At 41.6% G+C, this 18,492-nt stretch overlaps 2 protein-coding genes across 3 annotated transcripts in view; both read left to right on the top strand.

The window, feature by feature from the left end:
* Window positions 1–407: 407 nt before the first annotated feature.
* LOC139424593 (neuroblast differentiation-associated protein AHNAK-like) lies at window positions 408–14,725 on the top strand. Its single transcript, XM_071176580.1, has 5 exons — window positions 408–602; window positions 7,946–8,002; window positions 8,293–8,413; window positions 8,624–8,796; window positions 9,206–14,725. The coding sequence occupies exons 2-5, from the start codon at window positions 8,000–8,002 to the stop codon at window positions 14,411–14,413; spliced, it is 5,505 nt and encodes a 1,834-aa protein (XP_071032681.1). The 5' UTR covers window positions 408–602; window positions 7,946–7,999; the 3' UTR covers window positions 14,414–14,725.
* Window positions 14,726–15,014: 289 nt separating this feature from the next.
* Window positions 15,015–18,492, top strand: part of LOC139424592 (large ribosomal subunit protein uL4m-like) — a 45,634-nt gene continuing 42,156 nt past the window's right edge. For both annotated transcript variants that reach the window (XM_071176579.1, XM_071176577.1), the window contains exons 1-8: window positions 15,015–15,227; window positions 15,355–15,436; window positions 15,687–15,858; window positions 15,993–16,044; window positions 17,462–17,579; window positions 17,817–17,923; window positions 18,056–18,165; window positions 18,246–18,319. In XM_071176579.1, the coding sequence (XP_071032680.1) occupies window positions 15,180–15,227; window positions 15,355–15,436; window positions 15,687–15,858; window positions 15,993–16,044; window positions 17,462–17,579; window positions 17,817–17,923; window positions 18,056–18,165; window positions 18,246–18,319 (763 nt within the window). In that variant the 5' untranslated portion in view covers window positions 15,015–15,179. The remainder of the gene's footprint in view (window positions 15,228–15,354; window positions 15,437–15,686; window positions 15,859–15,992; window positions 16,045–17,461; window positions 17,580–17,816; window positions 17,924–18,055; window positions 18,166–18,245; window positions 18,320–18,492) is intronic.

Here is an 18,492-nt window from a genome sequence, read left to right as displayed (position 1 = left end):
GTTCATCAAAATGTCAGTGCGATTACATAATTGTCATTAATGGTAATTGGAAGGAGTAGCCCCACCTTAAAGGTATGGTAACACAGTAAGAATGTTATGATGTCTCAAATCAGTTCTATTCAAGTCTTCATCCCTAGATCATGCCACACCTTCATTGTTGTGCCTTATAATTACCATGAGTCATGAATGAACGACCTAGCAGCCCCTCCCTTGAAACAAGACAACTCTTTGGCACACCTCTGCATTTTTTTTCTATGACCAGTCTTATTTGTTTTCCTCCTGTCTTTGCGTGGAGAGTGCTCTGTTTTTTTTTTCTCCCCCCTCTGTCTCACAGTTCCAGTTTTGAGAGGCCAGGTTTCAGTGCTCACGGTGCCTACCTGGACTGGGGAAGTTGTGTGTGACGGTGTGTGGCTGGGAAGACATGCCGAATGTGGAACCAGTTTGTCTGCTTTGGGGAGAGTATGCTTTCGCTGACTGAGGCACGGTGTAGGCAGTCCTACAGGAGTAACATTGTGTCGCAGCTCTCTCACATTGGCGGTTAAACTCTTCAATGGCTGACTAACAAGAACAAACACAGTCAAAATAGCCCAATGGAGCCTAAGGTAAGAGTTGTTGTCAACTTTTGCTGAAGTACTCCATCCAGACTATATGGTGCCAGGTACTATTGTTGTTGTTTAAGAAGTCCACAATGATGTCATCGTTGTAGTAGCTAGATGAGTATGTCAAATCAGGGTGAGGTTTGTAATGCAAATGTCTACACTAACTACTGGCATGGACGGTGTTTTAATATGCTGATGTGAAACATTTAATACCTGAAAAAAGATATCAAGGATGCATATAGAGTAGGTAAAACCATACATTTTGAAGAGACACTCTGAATTGGCATATTTCTGTACAGTGGTATGTAGAGTACAGTACATATTAAAAGTTAAATATTCACAAGCATACAGTTTGTCTTGAGTCAATAGAGAGCTCATAAAAAAAAACAACCTTCGATTTGGAGAAAATCTCAGTCAGCCTGTAATCTCTTACAGCTCTGCACAATGTGATCGAATGTCAAATAATAGGAATTATTTGAACAGAGTAAATGTTAATAACGTGCCATGTTTCATGAAATATGATTGCAGCATTTAGCTTACTGTCAGTGCACTCCTCTTTATGAGTGAATATACAGGTAACTGACAAAATAAAGGAAACACCAACATAAAGTGTCTTAATAGGGCGTTGGGCCACCATGAGCCACATCAGCTTCAATGCACCTTGGCATAGATTCTACAAGTGTCTGGAACTCTGTTGGAGGGATGCGACACCATTCTTCCTCAAGAAATTCTGTCATTTGATGTTTTGTTGATAGTGGTGGAAAACGCTGTCTCAGGCGTCACTCCAGAATCTCCCATAAGTGTTCAATTGGGTTGAGATCTGGTGACTGAGACGGCCATGGCATTTTGTTTACATCATTTTCATGCTCATCAAACCATTCAGTGACCACTCGTGCCCTGTGAATGAGGGCACTGTCATCCTATGGGGGCTTGGCCATGGTAGCCAAAATAATGGCCTGCCCAGTATTTTTTTTATACATGATGGTATGTTAATTGCTTAATTAACTCAGGAACCACACCTGTGTGGAAACATCTGCTTTCAATATACTTTGCATTACTCATTTACTCAAGCTTTTCTGTTATTTTGGCTGTTATCTGTAGTTACTTTTCCTAAATGCATCTTTCATAAGGCGTTGTTGGGGGTGTGGGATAATTACATTCAATCTCTGCTCCTGAATGAAAGTTATTCCATTCACTGTCACGCCTGCTCCTGCTCCCCCTCCCAGGCCCTCTAGGGCGCCAGGCTGCCCATCATTATGCACACACACCTGTCACCATCATTACGCACATCAGCGCAATATTGGACTCACCTGGATTTGGTTGATTTCCCCCTCTATATCTGTCTGTTCCTCAGTTTGTTCCCCGTGTAAGCAGCATTGTCGGTTTTCTTAAATGTTCATTCCCTGTACTTGTTTCTCGTTTCCAAACGTGTCTCTTCACAGAATGCTGTCACCACAATTTGAAGCATCAGGATTTTTTTTCTTTTGGTTTCTTTTGTTGGTGACATCGGTTCCGGGTGATGCTGCCGGAGGAACCGGGAGTGCCTCAGCTGGCTCGTTGGGCTTCCACGCCTTAGCTGGCTCGAGAGGTTTCCTTGCTTCGGTTGGCTCGGCAGGCTCCCACCCCACGTCATGCCTAAGCCGGCTCGTCAGGCTCCCGCGCCTCAGCCGCCTCGTCAGGCTCCCATGCCTCAGCTGGCTCGTCAGGCTCCCGTGCCTCAGCCGGCTCCTCAATCTCCCACGCCTCAGACAAGCTCGTCGGTTTCCCACGCCTCAGCCGGCTCGTCGGGCTGCCACGTCTCAGCCGGCTCGTCAGGATTCCATGCCTCAGCCGGCTCGTCTGACTCCGATGTCTCGGCCGGCCCGTCAGGCTCGCCCAGGTGGGACACTCCCGCTCCCCTCCCTGGCGCTCGAGGGCACCAGGCTGCCCATCAATACGCACACCTGTCAGCATCATTACGCGCATCAGCGCAATTTTGGATTTACCTGGACTCCTTCACTTTGTTGATTGCCCCCTCTATATCTGTCTGTTCCTCAGTTTGTTTCCCGTGTCAGCATTATTGTCATTATGTTTTCCCTGTCCAGACGCTGTCCTTGTTTGTTTATTGTCGGTTTTATTAAATGTTCACTCCCTGTACTTGCTTCTCGTCTCCCAGGGTCTGTCCTTACAATTCACAATGCAACAGATTGATGAGTTGGCTGACGTATATGCAATAGGGGAAAATGTCAAGCAACACATACAATGAGCATGCAAAACATTAAGGACACCTGCTCTTTCCATGACACATCCCTCAATTGTTTTGCATCACTGAGCAAATTTCAGCATTGTGAAATTTTTGTGGGCATTTACTGTAAACACTGAGGCTTTCCCGCTTTAAGTTACAGTTTTAACAGTGGCCAACAGTGGCCACAGTCTGGCCTACCAGACAGTGGCGGTCAGTGCCATTTAAGATGAGGGAGGATGACTTTTTTTTCCTTTTCATTAGTAGGCCTTATTTCTATTACAGCATATTTGATGACTGTCGATCATATTCCATTCACCCAGTTGGTTGTAACTGCGATAGGTTTAGGCTACTTACTACATGATACTCACTATACCCATCATGAGGTTGCTACAACCTAGCCTATGAATGAAAGTTTACAACGTAGGTGCATACAGGTCGAGAGAAAAATGTGAGATGACAGAAAGTGACATATTCAATGCCGCCTTGCACACTTCTTGCTTGCTTCTAGCTGATATAGGGTGTAATTATTAGTCCAACAGTTGCAAACGAGAGTTTCTATTGGACAAATTCAGGTATGTTTATCCCTGTTTGATCCGTTTTCTTCAGTTTAATAAACTTTTTTCAACAGAATCTGCAGAATGAATACACCCCTGATCATGCTTAAACACAGTTCACTTTCATAGCAGCCATGTTGTATTCCTTCTCGCATCTATGCACTCTCCGGCTCTCACATTTTCCCTTCGCTTGTGGACTTCAATGCACAACACAGCTGTATGTGACAAGGTGAAAAAATCTTTCCAAGCCAAACCATATCATAACACACAGCCTACATCCTTGTCACCATATTAGCTAAAGCAATGTCATAGTCAACATAGCTAATAGAACTAACCCCTTAGTAAACACGCTACAATCATGTAGTAACATTAGTGTGCAGTAAGTAAGCAGTTTAGCACTTACACTGGCAGTCCCCGGTGGCAAAAAATTAGTCAAACCAAAAGCGTACCTTGACTTGGAAGAGTTCCAATGTTGTGTTGGATAGTCATAGCTACAGTAGCTAGCTAACATAGCATTCCTCTGTTTGAGCAGGGTGTTTGAGTAGGCTGAACTAGCTAGCTGCATTTGCTAGCTAAGTAAGTGAAACTGAAAGTGGAAAAAAATATGAAATCTCTCTCTCGCTTCTCCATTTTGGAAGAAATTAATTTGTTCAAAACTGTTAAAATATTGTCTTTCTCTCTTAGAGTAAACTACTCACAAAAGTTTATGCACTGCAGTGCTAGTTAGCTGTAGCTTATGCTTTCAGTACTAGATTCATTCTCTGATCCTTTGATTGGGTGAACAACATGTCAGTTCGGGCTGCAAGAGTTCTGATAGGTTGGACAACATCCTCCGGAAGTTGTCATAATTACTGTTTAAGCCTATGGAATGGGGTGGGAACCATGAGCCTCCTAGGTTTTGTATTGAAGTCAATGTACCCAGAGGAGGATGGAAGCTAACTGTCCTCCGGCTACACCACGGTGCTACCCTACAGAGTGCTGTTGAGGCTACTGTAAGCCTTCATTTCCAAATAGTATGTTTTAATGAATTACTTGGTGATATGTTTATATTTAGTATAGTTTTATTTTTTTTAAACATACCTTTTTTCATGTTTATTTTAAGAAACTGGTCCTCCCCTTCCTCCTCTGATGAGCCTCCACTTCTACCAGAGTGGCCTACCATAAAATAAATTGAGAAAATGCATCCCATAACATTTGAACATGAAAAAACCTGTTTTATCATTCAGCCTACAGTAGCAGCCGATGTGTGTTGTTCAATGTAGACCAACATTCCATTAAACTTTTGAAAAAAACATGCAGGGCTTGACATTAACCTGTTTATCCACTTGTCCTTCAGACAAGGGAGGTGACAAAAATGTTTTCAGGTGACTGAAAATGTTGTTGTGTTGTTTGATGCAAGAAACCACTTAACAAAATAAAATGTATTATTATTTTCATACCAGACAAATCATTGCTACCCTCTGCCTATTTGCTACTGAGCTTATTAAAGCCTTCCCCTTTAAGACTAAAAAAACTATTTTCCTGACTGCTTTTCAAAGATGTCTAAAAATGTACTCCCTTATTGTTGACTACAAATTATCTATAACTGGGCTAATAACTCACTAACTAGCAAAGGAAATGAACAAAATGTGCACACATGGCTACTATCATAACACAAGGCGAGACCCAGATGCAGACACGGGAGGCAGATGGTTGGAGTCTTAAAGTATTTATTCATCCAGTAGGGGAAGGTAAGAGAATGGTTGTGGACAGGCAAAAGGGTCTAAACCAGTTCAAAGTCCAAAAGGTACCGAAGGGCAGGCAGAATCAAGGTCAGGGCAGGCAGGATGATCAGGCAGGTGGGAAAGTAGTCTAGAGTCAGGCAGGGGTCAGAACCGGGAAGACGATCAATAAGAGAATAGCAAAGGAGTACGGGAAAACTCCTTGGTTGACTTGACTAACATACAAGACAAACTGGCATAGAGAGACAGGAAACACAGGGATAAATACACTGGGAAAAATAAGTGACACCTGGAGGGGGTGGAGACAATCACAGGAACAGGTGAAGCAGATCATGACAGCTACATGCAGGGCATGCTACATGCAGCTCTTGCTTTTATCTCAAAACAGTACATCTACTCAAGACCACCCATGCTGTAAACACAGTCCAGTTCAAAGTAAATGGCACAGATCCATATACGGCAATGGTCTATTTGCATATAGGCCTGCTACAGCTCTGATTACATCCGTCCTCTCTCCCTTTCCATCCCTCCTCTCTCCCTTTTTTGACACTGGCCAAAAAGGGTCACTGTCTTTCAGCTGATGGAAAAACTTGAGTCGCACCGCATTATTTCTGCCTCATGCACAAATTCATGCTGTTACTCCTGTGTTATATTTGATTAAAAGTAAAGATACCTTAATAGAAAATGACTCAAGTAAAAGTGAAAGTCACCCAATAAAATACTACTTGAGAAAAAGTCTGAAAGTATTTGCTTTTAAATATACTTAAGTATCAAAAGTAAATGTAATTGCTAAAATATACTTAAGTATCAAAAGTAAAAGTATAAATAATTTCAAATTCCTTATGTTACGTATAGCCAGGGCCACGCTCCAACTCTCAGATATCATTTACAAACAAAGCATGTGTTTAGTGAGTCCGTCAGATCAGAGGTAATAGGGATGACAGGGATGTTCTTTTGATAAGTGTGTGAATTAGACAATTTTCCTGTCCTGCTAAGCATTTGAAATGTACTTTTTGAGTGTCAGGGGAAATGTATGGAGTAAAAAGTACATAATCTTCTTTAAGAATGTAGTGAAGTAAAATAAAAAGTTGTCAAAAATATAAATAGTAAAGTACAGATAACCCAATAAACAATGTAAGTAGTACTTTCAAGTATTTTTGCTAAAGTACTTTACACCAGTGCTCATTCATTACGGCTCCAGTGCTGGTTGTAACGCTGAGTGGAAATAGGAAGAATGCACTGGCTTCTGGTTTATAAGTGTTGAATACAAAGCCTTGACAGTGCTGAATAAGAACTTACACATGAACTCACTCAGAAAAATTCCTTGACAGTCTCTCTCTAGTCATGGTTTTCAACGGTTTGAAATATCACAGTATCAACTTTGCTGTAGCTTTCTTTTATGCCTGCTACGTTACTGCGGACACGGTAATCTGAGCCCTCGGATTGGCCAGCAGTAGGTATATAGTGCACTTGATTTGCTCTCCGGGCCAGCCGGGAAGGCAGAGTTGTACCTTCAGACACATGAAATGGTTCAAAATCACAACAGTTCACCTTCCAGGTGCGCAGGGCAGTTGAATTGGGTGCACTTACTGTCAACAGCCCGAGACAAATAAAAAAAATAGATTGACCAGTTGGTGACCACTGCTATTGAACGTCTCTCCATGGGCTGATATTTCTCCCGGGGGAGCTGCGAGCGTGCAGTCTAGAGGGAACATTGCTGACCAGATGAATCCAGCTGAATGATATGATCCCTTATTGATGTCTCTTGGTAAATCCACTTCAATCAGTGTAGATGAAGGGGAGGAGATAGGTTAAAGCCAGATTTTTAAGCCTTGAGACGATTGAGACATGGATTGGGTATGTGTGCCATTCAGAGGGGTGAATGGGCAAGACAAAATATTGAAGTGCCATTGAATGGGCTATGGTAGTAGGTGCCAGGCGCACCAGTTGTGTCAAGAACTGCAACGCTGCTGGGTTTTTCACGCTCAATAGTTTCCCGTGTGTATCAAGAATGGTCCACCACCCAAAGGACATCCAGCCAACTTGACACAACTGTGGGAAGCATTGGAATCAATACGGGCCAACATTCCTGTGGAACGCTTTCGACACCTTGTAGAGTCCATGCCCCGACCAATTAAGTCTGTCTGAGGGAAAAAGGTGGAGAGCATTAGGTGTTCCTAATGTTTGGTATACTCAGTGTAGTTTAGTAAGTCTGAGTGATTAATATTTTTTACATATTCATCTTTTGGAGGTATTTTATGATGAAGTAAATTCTGATTATTCTGATCATTGTGGAATTGGTTGCTCATAGAGCAGCAGTCTAACTAAGCATGTGACACAAATAACTTACACGACTTATACTCTTAACGATTGTTTACAAATCACTTTATTTGAACACCTGCCCCAGCAAGCTTTTCATAATAGAAAGTGGTGGGTGTGGCCACTTCTGAGTGTACACCCGACTATAGTGCACTTGTCTCTATTTCCCTGGGCAAACTTGTTCCTGTTGTTCCCTCCATCTCCCAAGGCCACACCTCGAATACCTCAAAGGTGCAGCTACCTGGGTGTCAACCATGTGCCTATTTGCTTATGTAAACAGGTTACCTCTCCATAGCCCCTCTTTAGTGGTGACTTCAGATGATTTTGGTCTTTATGGTAGACTGAGCTGTGCCATTATTGTATTTGTTTGTATTTTTTATTCTAAAGTGTAAATATATATTTTTTTGCATTTGATACTCTTGAAGGGTATTAAAGTAGGCTGCAGTATATATGCCTATATGATTTGATAATTATAGAATGAAACCAAGCGGAGCATTTATTTTTAATTGATTCTTTCCTCTTCAACAGGTTTAAACAGAATAACTTTTCATTGAAGGCTGCTGTGAAAACATCAGAAGGATCATGGTATGTGAGATCATTCAGCCATGATGATAGTAATAACAAGCATATTCCAACACAATAAGCTAAGCAAAAGGAAATGTACTTTTTGAAAAACACCTATGCCCCAACATGACTTTCTAGAAGTGAATTCCATTTTTAAAATCTATTTAAAAATTATTTGTAAATAACATGTATTTTTAAGTTCATTGTGGAAATTCTGTTTGATGTTTGGGTTATTGGAACATGACCAATGCTGAGGCCACACACCCGTCTTTGCACATTTCTTGTAACTACCTTTGTATATCTGCTTTTAGCCTGGTCACCGTAGGGGAAGGAGCCTCTCTGAGGGGCTGATGCTGGAGGAATCAGAAAAGGGAGGATTGGTCGTCTCCAGCGTTATCGGTGGCTCCTCTGGCAATCAGGGTCTCAAAGAAGGTATGAGTCTTTTATTTAATGTATACCATTTTTGTTGAGGTACTTATGGTTCTTTGAGAAAATGTAAGGTTTCACATTTTGGATTGTTGTCTGAATTTTGTTGAATAGTAAAACACAGTGTAACAGTGAAGAAAAAAATGACATAAAATACATAGACACATTTAGAATCATAGAAATGTTCAGTCACCATACTTTGAACTGTTTTTTCAGGAGATGAAATTGTGGGTGCCACAATCAACTTTGACCAACTGTCGAAAGACGATGTGTTGAAAATACTGAAGCTGATGGATGATAATGGATTTGATGAGAAGGTTCAAGTTCTGACGAAAAATAATTTGAGCAAGAGTATGGGGACCTTGGACAGCATCAAAGCACCAGAGGAGGTTTGTGGAATATAGTTAGTAAATAGAATAAGCAGGGGGGGTATTATTTCAGAAAGGTTGCTGGATAAAATATGTTGTTTTTTAAAGGGACAATTCGATATGTTGGCAATGAAGCCCTTTATTTACTTCCCAGAGTCAGAACCTTGTGGATACCCTTTTTATGTCTCTATGTGAAGTTTGAAGGAAGTTGCTAACTAGCGTTAGCTCAATGACTGAAAGCTAGCATGCTAGCTGTTCCTGACGCTAGTTAGCATTGGCTCGTACCTCCAACTACCTCCAACTTCCTTCATACTGGACACAAAGACATAAAAATGGTATCCACAAGTTCATCTGACTCTGGGGAAGTAAATAAAGGGCTTCATTGCCAACATCTCGAACTATCCCATTAAGGATTGGTTTCTCTTTACAGATGCTGAAGGATTCATATAATAGACTCTACAATGCCAAAATAAATAGGTTCATGAAGGATGACAGCCCTGGACAACCTGCAGGTGCTGGGGAAAGAGGCTCCCATAATGGACAGGTGAAGGGCAAGGGACCGAGACCTCTCTGGGGCAAACCTAAAGTTAAAGGTGACCTCAAACCCCCTGTCCTCACCATGGATTACCCAGTTGTGGAGACACACAAAGTAGATGCTCCTACCTACCTAGAGTCTCCAGACCTCAAATTCTCTGCTCAAAAGTTAAAGGTGCCTAAACTTGATGTCAAAGGAGCGGTACCTGATGCTCGCGGTGGAGAACTTTCATTGCCTAATACCAACATTAGTACATCAGATCTCTCCCTGCCTCATTTAAATGGGTCACTAAACATTGATGCTCCATCAGTTAACCTGGAAAGGCCATATCTTGAAACTGATATAGATGCTATCGATGCTCCAGAATTTGATATGTCTTTGCCCAAAGATGACCTCAAAGGCCCTGATCTTGACCTGAAAGTTATAGATCCACTTCCCAAAGTTAGAGGAGATATCAATGTCCCGGAAGCAGAGCTCAATCTACCAGAGGGGGTTGTCACTGGACCTACTTTAAATATCAATACCCCAAAGCTTGATAATGAAAGAACAGGCAAAATGTTCAAAATGCCCAAATTTGGACCCAGCGTAAATGTACCCAGCCTTGAGGTTGGTACACCAAATATGAGGATCCCAGATAAAGATATGCCAGGAGTTAATCTTAAAGGTCCCCAACTAGACCTACAAGCACCAGATGTTAATCTCAAAGGTCCTAATCTAGACCTGCAAGCCCCAGATGTCAGCATGATGAATATGCCTTCAAGTAAAATCAGAGTCCGGTCCTCCAAGAAACTGAAAAACCCAAACCTTGATGTGGATGATCCCTCTGGTTATTTTGAATTGCCTAAGGTTAGGCTCTCTCGCAGAGTACCAAAAGGACCAGATTTAGACATTGATGCCGTTTTAAAGACCCAAGACATGCATCTTAAAACCTCTTTGATTGGTGCTCCTGACCTGAATGTCCCTGATGTAGATTTACCTTCAGTAGACATTAAAGGTTCCAAAATAGATCTAGAGTTGCCAGGTGCAAACATTGGTATCCCATCTGGGAAGATCAAAACACCAAGTCTTGGTATGCCTGACTTTGATATATCTGGACCAAGAGTTAGGACTCCAGACCTGGACCGCTCAGCGGATGAGATGTGTCTATCAGACGTCTGTTTGCCTGACCTCAGTACTCCAGATATCGGCATAACCTCAGGTAAATTCAAACTGACGAAACCACATGCAGAACTTAAAGCTCCTGATTTCAATGTGGATGCCCCCTCTGGTAAACTGAAGATGCCCAAATTTGGCTTCTCTGGCCTAAAAAGACCAGACCTGGGCATTGATGCTGATGTAAAAACACCAAAGCTAAGTCTCAAAGCTCCCAAGATAAAAGGTGGACTTGATGCACCGGACTTGGACTTACCCAAAGTCGACCTGAAATCACCTAAATTAGATGCAAACACTCCAGATATTGACATTGATGCACCTTCAGGAAAATTCAAAGTGCCAACGTTTAAGATGCCTAAATGTACCCTTTCGGGCCCTAGCATTGATGGAGAGTTGGATGGACCAGACCTGAGCTTATCATCTTCCAAATTAAAACAGCCAGATGTGGATGTTGGTAGTCCATCTGGAAAATTCAAGATGCCAATATTTAAAATGCCAGACTTTGGCTTCTCAGGCCCAGATGTTCAAGTTCCTGACTTTGAGGTAAAGAATCCAAACTTGGATCTTTCAGCCCCCAAGTTTAAAGGGGGAATTAGTCACCCAGATTTGGATCTGCCAGATGTTGACCTCAAAGGCCCCAAACTAGACCTCAATGCACCAGATGTAAACTTTAATATGCCCTCAGGTAAAGTCAAAGTACCTACATTGAAGAAACCAAAGGTTGATCTGAATGCTCCTGATCTGGACATTGATGGCCCCTCTGGTAACCTGAAAATGCCCAAATTTGGGCTGTCTGGTAAAATGCCAAAATCTCCCAAATTTAATCTCAAAGCTCCAAAGATGAAGGGGGGAATTAATTTTCCAGACGCTGACCTCAAATCCGCTAAACTAGACATGACTGCTCCAGATCTTGACATCAATGCACCCTCAGGGAAATTCAAAATGCCTAAATTCAGAGGCCTGAAGGGACCAAATGTTGACATTAATGGCGCTATAGAGGGACCAGATCTGAACTTGTCATCTCCCAAACTCAAGGGTCCCAAAGCACACCTCAACATTCCAGGTGCTGATATTGACAGTCCATCGGGAAAATTCAAAATGCCAACTTTCAAGATGCCACATTTAGGTTTATCTGGACTAAAAGTTAAGGGGCCTGACTTGGATCTTTCAGCCCCCAAGTTTAAAGGGGGAATTAGTCACCCAGATTTGGATCTGCCAGATGTTGACCTCAAAGGCCCTAAACTAGACCTCAATGCACCAGATGTAAACTTTAATATGCCCTCAGGTAAAGTCAAAGTACCTACATTGAAGAAACCAAAGGTTGATCTGAATGCTCCTGATCTGGACATTGATGGCCCCTCTGGTCACCTGAAAATGCCCAAATTTGGGCTGTCTGGTAAAATGCCAAAATCTCCCAAATTGAATCTCAAAGCTCCAAAGATGAAGGGGGGAATTGATTTTCCAGACCTGATTTTACCAGATGCTGACCTCAAAGCCGCTAAACTAGACATGACTGCTCCAGATCTTGACATCAATGCACCCTCAGGGAAATTCAAAATGCCTAAATTGAGGGGCCTGAAGGGACCAAATGTTGACATTAATGGCGCTATAGAGGGACCAGATATGAACTTGTCATCTCCCAAACTCAAGGGTCCTAAAGCAGACCTCAACATTCCAGATGCTGATATTGACAGTCCATCAGGAAAATTCAAAATGCCAACTTTCAAGATGCCAGATTTAGGTTTATCTGGACCAAAAGTTAAGGGGCCTGACTTGGATCTTTCAGCCCCCAGGTTTAAAGGGGGAATTAGTCACCCAGATTTGGATCTGCCAGATGTTGACCTCAAAGGCCCCAAACTAGACCTCAATGCACCAGATGTAAACTTTAATATGCCCTCAGGTAAAGTCGAAGTACCTACATTGAAGAAACCAAAGGTTGATCTGAATGCTCCTGATCTGGACATTGATGACCCCTCTGGTCACCTGAAAATGCCCAAATTTGGGCTGTCTGGTAAAATGCCAAAATTCACAAAAATGAATCTCAAAGCCCCAAAGCTAAAGGGGGGAATTGATTCCCCAGACATGAATGTACCAGATGCTGACCTCAAAGCCCCTAAACTAGATGTGAATACCCCAGATCTTTACATAAATGCACCTTCTGGGAAATTCAAAATGCGCAAATTTAAAATGCCTAAATTCAGGGGCCTAAAGAGACCAGATGTTGACATTGATGGAGACTTAGACGGCCCAGAAAAAGATATCAATGCCCCCACAGCTAATCTCAAAGGACCCAAAACAGGTCTAAAAATGCCTGATTTGAAGATGCCTGATTTCGGGATATCTGGGCCAAATGTAGATGCACCTGATTATGACTTACCTGATATTGATCTCTCAGCCCCAAAGCTAAAAGGGGGAATCAGCCCCCCAGATTTGAGACTACCTAAGGATCATCTCAGAGGGCCCAAACTAGACCTCAATGCTCCAGATATGCCCTCAGGTAGATTCAGAGTTCCAACCATAGAGAGGCAAAATGGTAGCATCAAAACCCCTGGTTTTGACATCAGCACTCCTACATTCAAAATGCCCGAAATGCCTAAATTTATGTTGTCTAGACCAAAAAGACCAGATCAAGACATAAGTGCTGACATAGGTTTGAAATTGTCAAAGATGAAAGGTGGGATTGGTTCACCGGACCTGGACCTACCTACAGTTGACCTAGAAGCCCCTAAGATAGATGTAGACACTCCAGATATGAACATTGATTCCCCCTCTGGGAATTTCAAAATGCCCCACCTCAAAATGCCTAAATTCAGCCTTTCTGGTCTGAATGGTCCAGATGCTGGAATAGATGGAGACATTGATGGACCGGACCTGAGCTTGTCAGCCCCGCAAGTAAACACGGGGATCGGTAGTCCAGATTTAGACATAAATGTTCCCTCTGGAAATCTCAACGGCCCCCAAGCTGATCTCAATTTGCCAGACAGTGACATTGCTATACAATCTCGAAAATTCGAACTGCAATCCTTTAAATTGCCTCAGTTTGGAAGTCCCAACCTAAGGGCAGGTACAGATATGGACTTTATGAAAACACATGACATTTCTCCTCCAAAGGCTAAAGTGGATCTAAAAGCACCAGACTTGAAAGTTAGTCACCCAGATGTCAGCCTGAGCTTACCCAAAGCTGATATCAGAGGCCCAGAATACAAAGTGTCATCTCATAGTAAACGCAGATCTGATATCCCAGGTGTAGCACATTTAAAATTGCAAGCAATGGACATAGATACCGAAGAGACACTGCCACACACTGATAGGAAGTCTAGGAAGGTCAAAGGAAGGGTCAGTTATCCCATTGCAGATATAGACTTGCCAAAAGTTGAGTACGAAGCATCTGGTTTGGAGCTGCGAGGTTCAGACCTTAACGATCCCACAGGGAAATTAAAAATTCCCAAATCTAAGACTAAATTGGGTAGTCATACAAGAATACCAGACCTTGATGTAGACTCAAGCCTTGCCAGTATTAACGCCTCAGTCCCTAAACTCCCACAGCCAGGGTATGGAGTAGAGGTTTCACAGACAGATTTAAATTTGAGCAGAACTGACCTCAAGGGCAATAAACATCATAGAAAAGCCTCAGCTGGTGAAACTGGCAGAACAAAAAGGAGAAGTCCAAAACAGTCTGAAATTGTAATGTCTATGCCAAATTGTACTCATGGTTCAAACCCCAAAATGTCTGAAGATCAAGAAGGATATTTTGTCACTGCATTTCCCAAACATGTCAAAGGGGATGTACCAGACGGAACTGGGAGCCTGAAAAATCGGCACAAGGAAGAGTCAAACCGTCGATCTCAAACACTCAGAAGTCTCGATTTCAGTGCATCAAATGTGGACCTTGAAGTTCCAGAAGATGAGAACTTAAAAGGGTCAACATTCTGGCTTTCAAAGCTTATATAGCATTCAGATAACTGACTAAATGTCATTTTAGGCTTGTTTGAATCACAATCTTCTGTTGAAACATAATGCAGAAAACGTCTGTTACGTATAAAACAAGCATCAGATTATTTTCACATATTTGTACTTTTTTTAATGTAAATTGTTTGGCATTTGTTATGAACATGTTGAGAACGAATGTGTAAAGCTTTCTTTTGTCAAGTGATTTAAAAAATGTATGAAAGGTTTATGTTCTGCTGATAAGCTATTTGAATGGTATTTTTACTCTACACTTGCTACATTGTAATAAAATGGGATTTAGAAACTTTTATAAAATCCTTGTTTTATCTTTCTTTACATGAATTCAACAAAATAATTAATTCAAAACAACTTCAAAATGCATTAGCCTAGGCTTCGTTTATTATTTCCCTTACTTTTTAACATTGAAATAATGTTTGGCAAAATTCAAAATTTCAAGCTGAGAATTATTATTATTTATTTTTTTACTCAACTGCTATTTTTGTATAAATATTTATATTTGAAAAAACAATTATAGTATGGCTTCACCTATTAGAGATGTTTACCTCCGCACGGCTAGGTGGCAGTCTTATTACGCTTGCGTTTACGCAACATAAACGTCATCAGTATGCGACAACACACCAGCATTGCCGAATGACCTTTCTTATTTGGAAATATCTAGAAAATGCATGTTTGTTTCAGAATATGATCTCTTCAAAGACTGTTTTCAAGAAGTCGCACGTATTTGGTTGTCTTAATTAGGTTTACAGAAATGTTTCGTATATCAGTTGCAGTGTGTGGTAGAGGCATTTCTAAAATGGTGAGCGTTAAACTAGGCTAATGCTAACTTAGCTAGCTGTCACTTTATTGAGGATATATAAAGATGTAGTGGCTGAAATTACCGCTGGCACATATAAAAGCTCATTGTCAGATGTCCCTTTTTTTAGTTCTCTTCATCTTTCTCTGGTGAGAACGCTCTACCCTCAAATTTACGCATCCCTTCCAATCTCGTGGACCATGCAAGAGCAAGTAAGGTCTGCTTTTTCATTCACTGCCTTCTATCATGCACTATGGATCATTGAACTGATGGTGCGAATTTGAAGAATCAAGTTTAGCTAGTTCTATACAGATGCATGTAGACTGCAAGACCCTGCACAGACTCCAGACAAAGATTTATTCCCCCATTCTTGAATGCAATGTTGGTCTGTCATTTCAGAGCATTAATTTCCAACTAGGTCAGATGTAAGAAAGCTATTGATGTTTTATGATCGCTTTCCAGAGAGGCCCCCTCCTCCATCAGACTCCAGTCTTCCTGTGTTGAGGAGGTGTGATGCTGCCGTCCCTGTACACCTGAGCCCAGTACAGACATGGGTGGAGACGTTGGAGAGGCGGGACAGTAAACTTTTGGGTTTGGTTGACCTCCATCCCGATGTCTTTGCAGTCCCTACCAGGTAAAACTGTCAATGTCTAGCCATTGTATTTACATTTAAGTAATTCAGCAGAGGCTCTTATCCAGAGAGACTTACATATTCAGTGCTTTATCGTTTGGTGGGAACAGTGACACAAATTATTTTGTTCCCACCAGGATTGACATACTCCACGAAGTTGAACTCTGGCAGAGAAATTTCAAGAGAATTGTAAGTAGCAAACCAATAATGAACTTTCTCAGACTGCTGTTATGACCATATTATAAAAATGAGGTGATGAGAAGTACAGGCATATTTCTGTAGGTTTATACCCAAAGCTCTGTACGAGAGGTCGACCGATTATGATTTTTCAACGCCGATACCTATTTATTGGAGGACCAAAAAAGCCGATGCCGATTTATTTATTTGTAATGACAATTACAACAATACTGAATGAACAGTTATTTTAACTTAATATAATACACCAATAAAATCAATTTAGCCTCAAGTAAATAATGAAACATGTTCAATTTGGTTTAAATAATGCAAAAACAAAGTGTTGCAGTAAAAGTGCAATATGTGCCATGTAAGAAAACTAAAGTTTCAGTTCCTTGCTCAGAACATATGAAAGCTGGTGGTTCCTTTTAACATGAGTCTTCAATATTCCAAGGTAAGAAGTTTTAGGTTGTAGCTATTATAGGAATTATAGGACTATTTCCCTCTATACCATTTGTATTTCATTAACCTTTGACTATTGATGCTCTTATAGGTACTTTAGTATTGCCAGTGTAACAGTATAGCTTCCGTCCCTCTCCTCCTGTGCAGCAACACAACGTAAACCGCCACCATCGAAGCAGTGTTACCCATGCAGAGCAAGGGGAACAACTACTAGAAGGCTCAGAGCGAGTGACGTTTGAAACACTATTAGCGCGCGCTAACTAGCTAGCCATTTCACTTCGGTTACGCCTCATCTCGGGAGTTGATAGGCTTGAAGTCATAAACAGCGCAATGCTTGATGCACAACGAAGAACTGCTGGCAAAACGCACGAAAGTGTTGTTTGAATGAATGTTTACGTGCCTGCTTCTGCCTACCACCGCTCAGTCAGATACTTGTATGCTCAGTCAGATTATAGGCAACGCAGGACACGCTAGATAATATCTAGTAATATCATCAACCATGTGTAGTTAACTAGTGATTATGATTGATTGTTTTTTAAGATATGTTTAATGCTAGCTAGCAACTTACCTTGGCTAACTGCATTCGCGTAACAGGTGAGAGGCAGGTCATTATTGCGTTGGACTAGTTAACTAAGGTTGCAAGATTGGATACTCCGAGCGGACGAGGTGAAAATCTGTTGTTCTGCCCCTGAACAAGGCAGTTAACCCACCGTTCCTAGGCCGTCATTGAAAATAAGAATGTGTTCTTAACTGACTTGCCTAGTTAAATAAAGGTATATGGAAGGGAACATCTTTTTATTTTTCGGCAAATCGGCACCCAAAAATACAGATTTCCAATTGTTATGAAAGGTTGAAATCGGCCTTAATTAATTGGCCATTCCGATTAATCGTCAACCTCTACTCTGTACTTTTGAGCTAGATTTGACTAAATGCATCTGCTCCTACTATAATAACTGAAAATCTCCCGTAGAGCCATGCCCACACTAAGGTCAGATCGGAGGTGAGCGGTGGAGGAAGGAAACCCTGGAGACAGAAGGGAAGTGGCAAAGCACGACATGGAAGCATCAGGTCGCCTATATGGAGAGGAGGTGAGGGTCTCAGTCTGTATGGGCCAAGTCAGTAGTATTGTGATAAGTGGAGGACAGCAGTTCAACGCACAGTGACAAAACAAACATTACATTTTTAGATGCCAGTTCCAAGAATGAACATAGACAAATCTGTCAATTAAATATCAGTCAGCCCAAAAGAAGGAACAGTCCCAGCTAAGAGCCAAAGTCATTGAAGAGATTTAAAACAATTAGAATTACATCATTTCTGTTTTGCAGGTGGTGTTTCTCATGGACCCAGAGGACCAACCAGTTTTTACTACATGTTGCCCATGAAAGTACGTGTTCAAGGACTAAAAATTGCCCTCAGCTCCAAACTGGCCCAGGTATGTACCATTATATTTGTGAAAACACTTTTCACAAGTACATTCGCATCTTAAAAACGTCCTCTCTTGTAATGAATGCTTTTCAATTATGCCATCTACATTCCTACTGTATTGATGTTGGGTGTTTTTCAGGATTATCTCCATGTGGTTGACACTCTAAACATCCCCACACCTGACCCACAGTACCTCATGGACCTCATCAGATACCGACACTGGGGGGAGTCTGTTTTGATAGTGGATGCGTAAGTATCAACAGTGAACAAAAAAAAAACTCAGTTCTGTGGACATCCTAGCTGAAGATTGAGTCTTTGAAATTTTACAGGGGCGAAGAGCTTCCTGAGAACATCCTTCAGGCCACTGAGAGTTTGAAGACTGTGAATGTCATTCCAGCCATAGGTAAGTTGACACTGATTTAGAAAATCGGGGGGAGGGGCGCAGCACGCGCAACTCTATTAAAGTGTTCTTAATGTTTTGTACCTATGAGCAACATTGTTACATAGTACCATGCAAACTGTATTTACTGTTACTACACAGGTGAGGGCAAATGAATGTAAAGTTAAAATGTTTCC

Source organism: Oncorhynchus clarkii, chromosome 13, assembly GCF_045791955.1.
Source record: "Oncorhynchus clarkii lewisi isolate Uvic-CL-2024 chromosome 13, UVic_Ocla_1.0, whole genome shotgun sequence".
NCBI lineage: Eukaryota > Metazoa > Chordata > Actinopteri > Salmoniformes > Salmonidae > Oncorhynchus > Oncorhynchus clarkii.
Note: the sequence above shows the minus strand (reverse complement) of the source record. Positions and strands in the feature narration are given on the sequence as shown.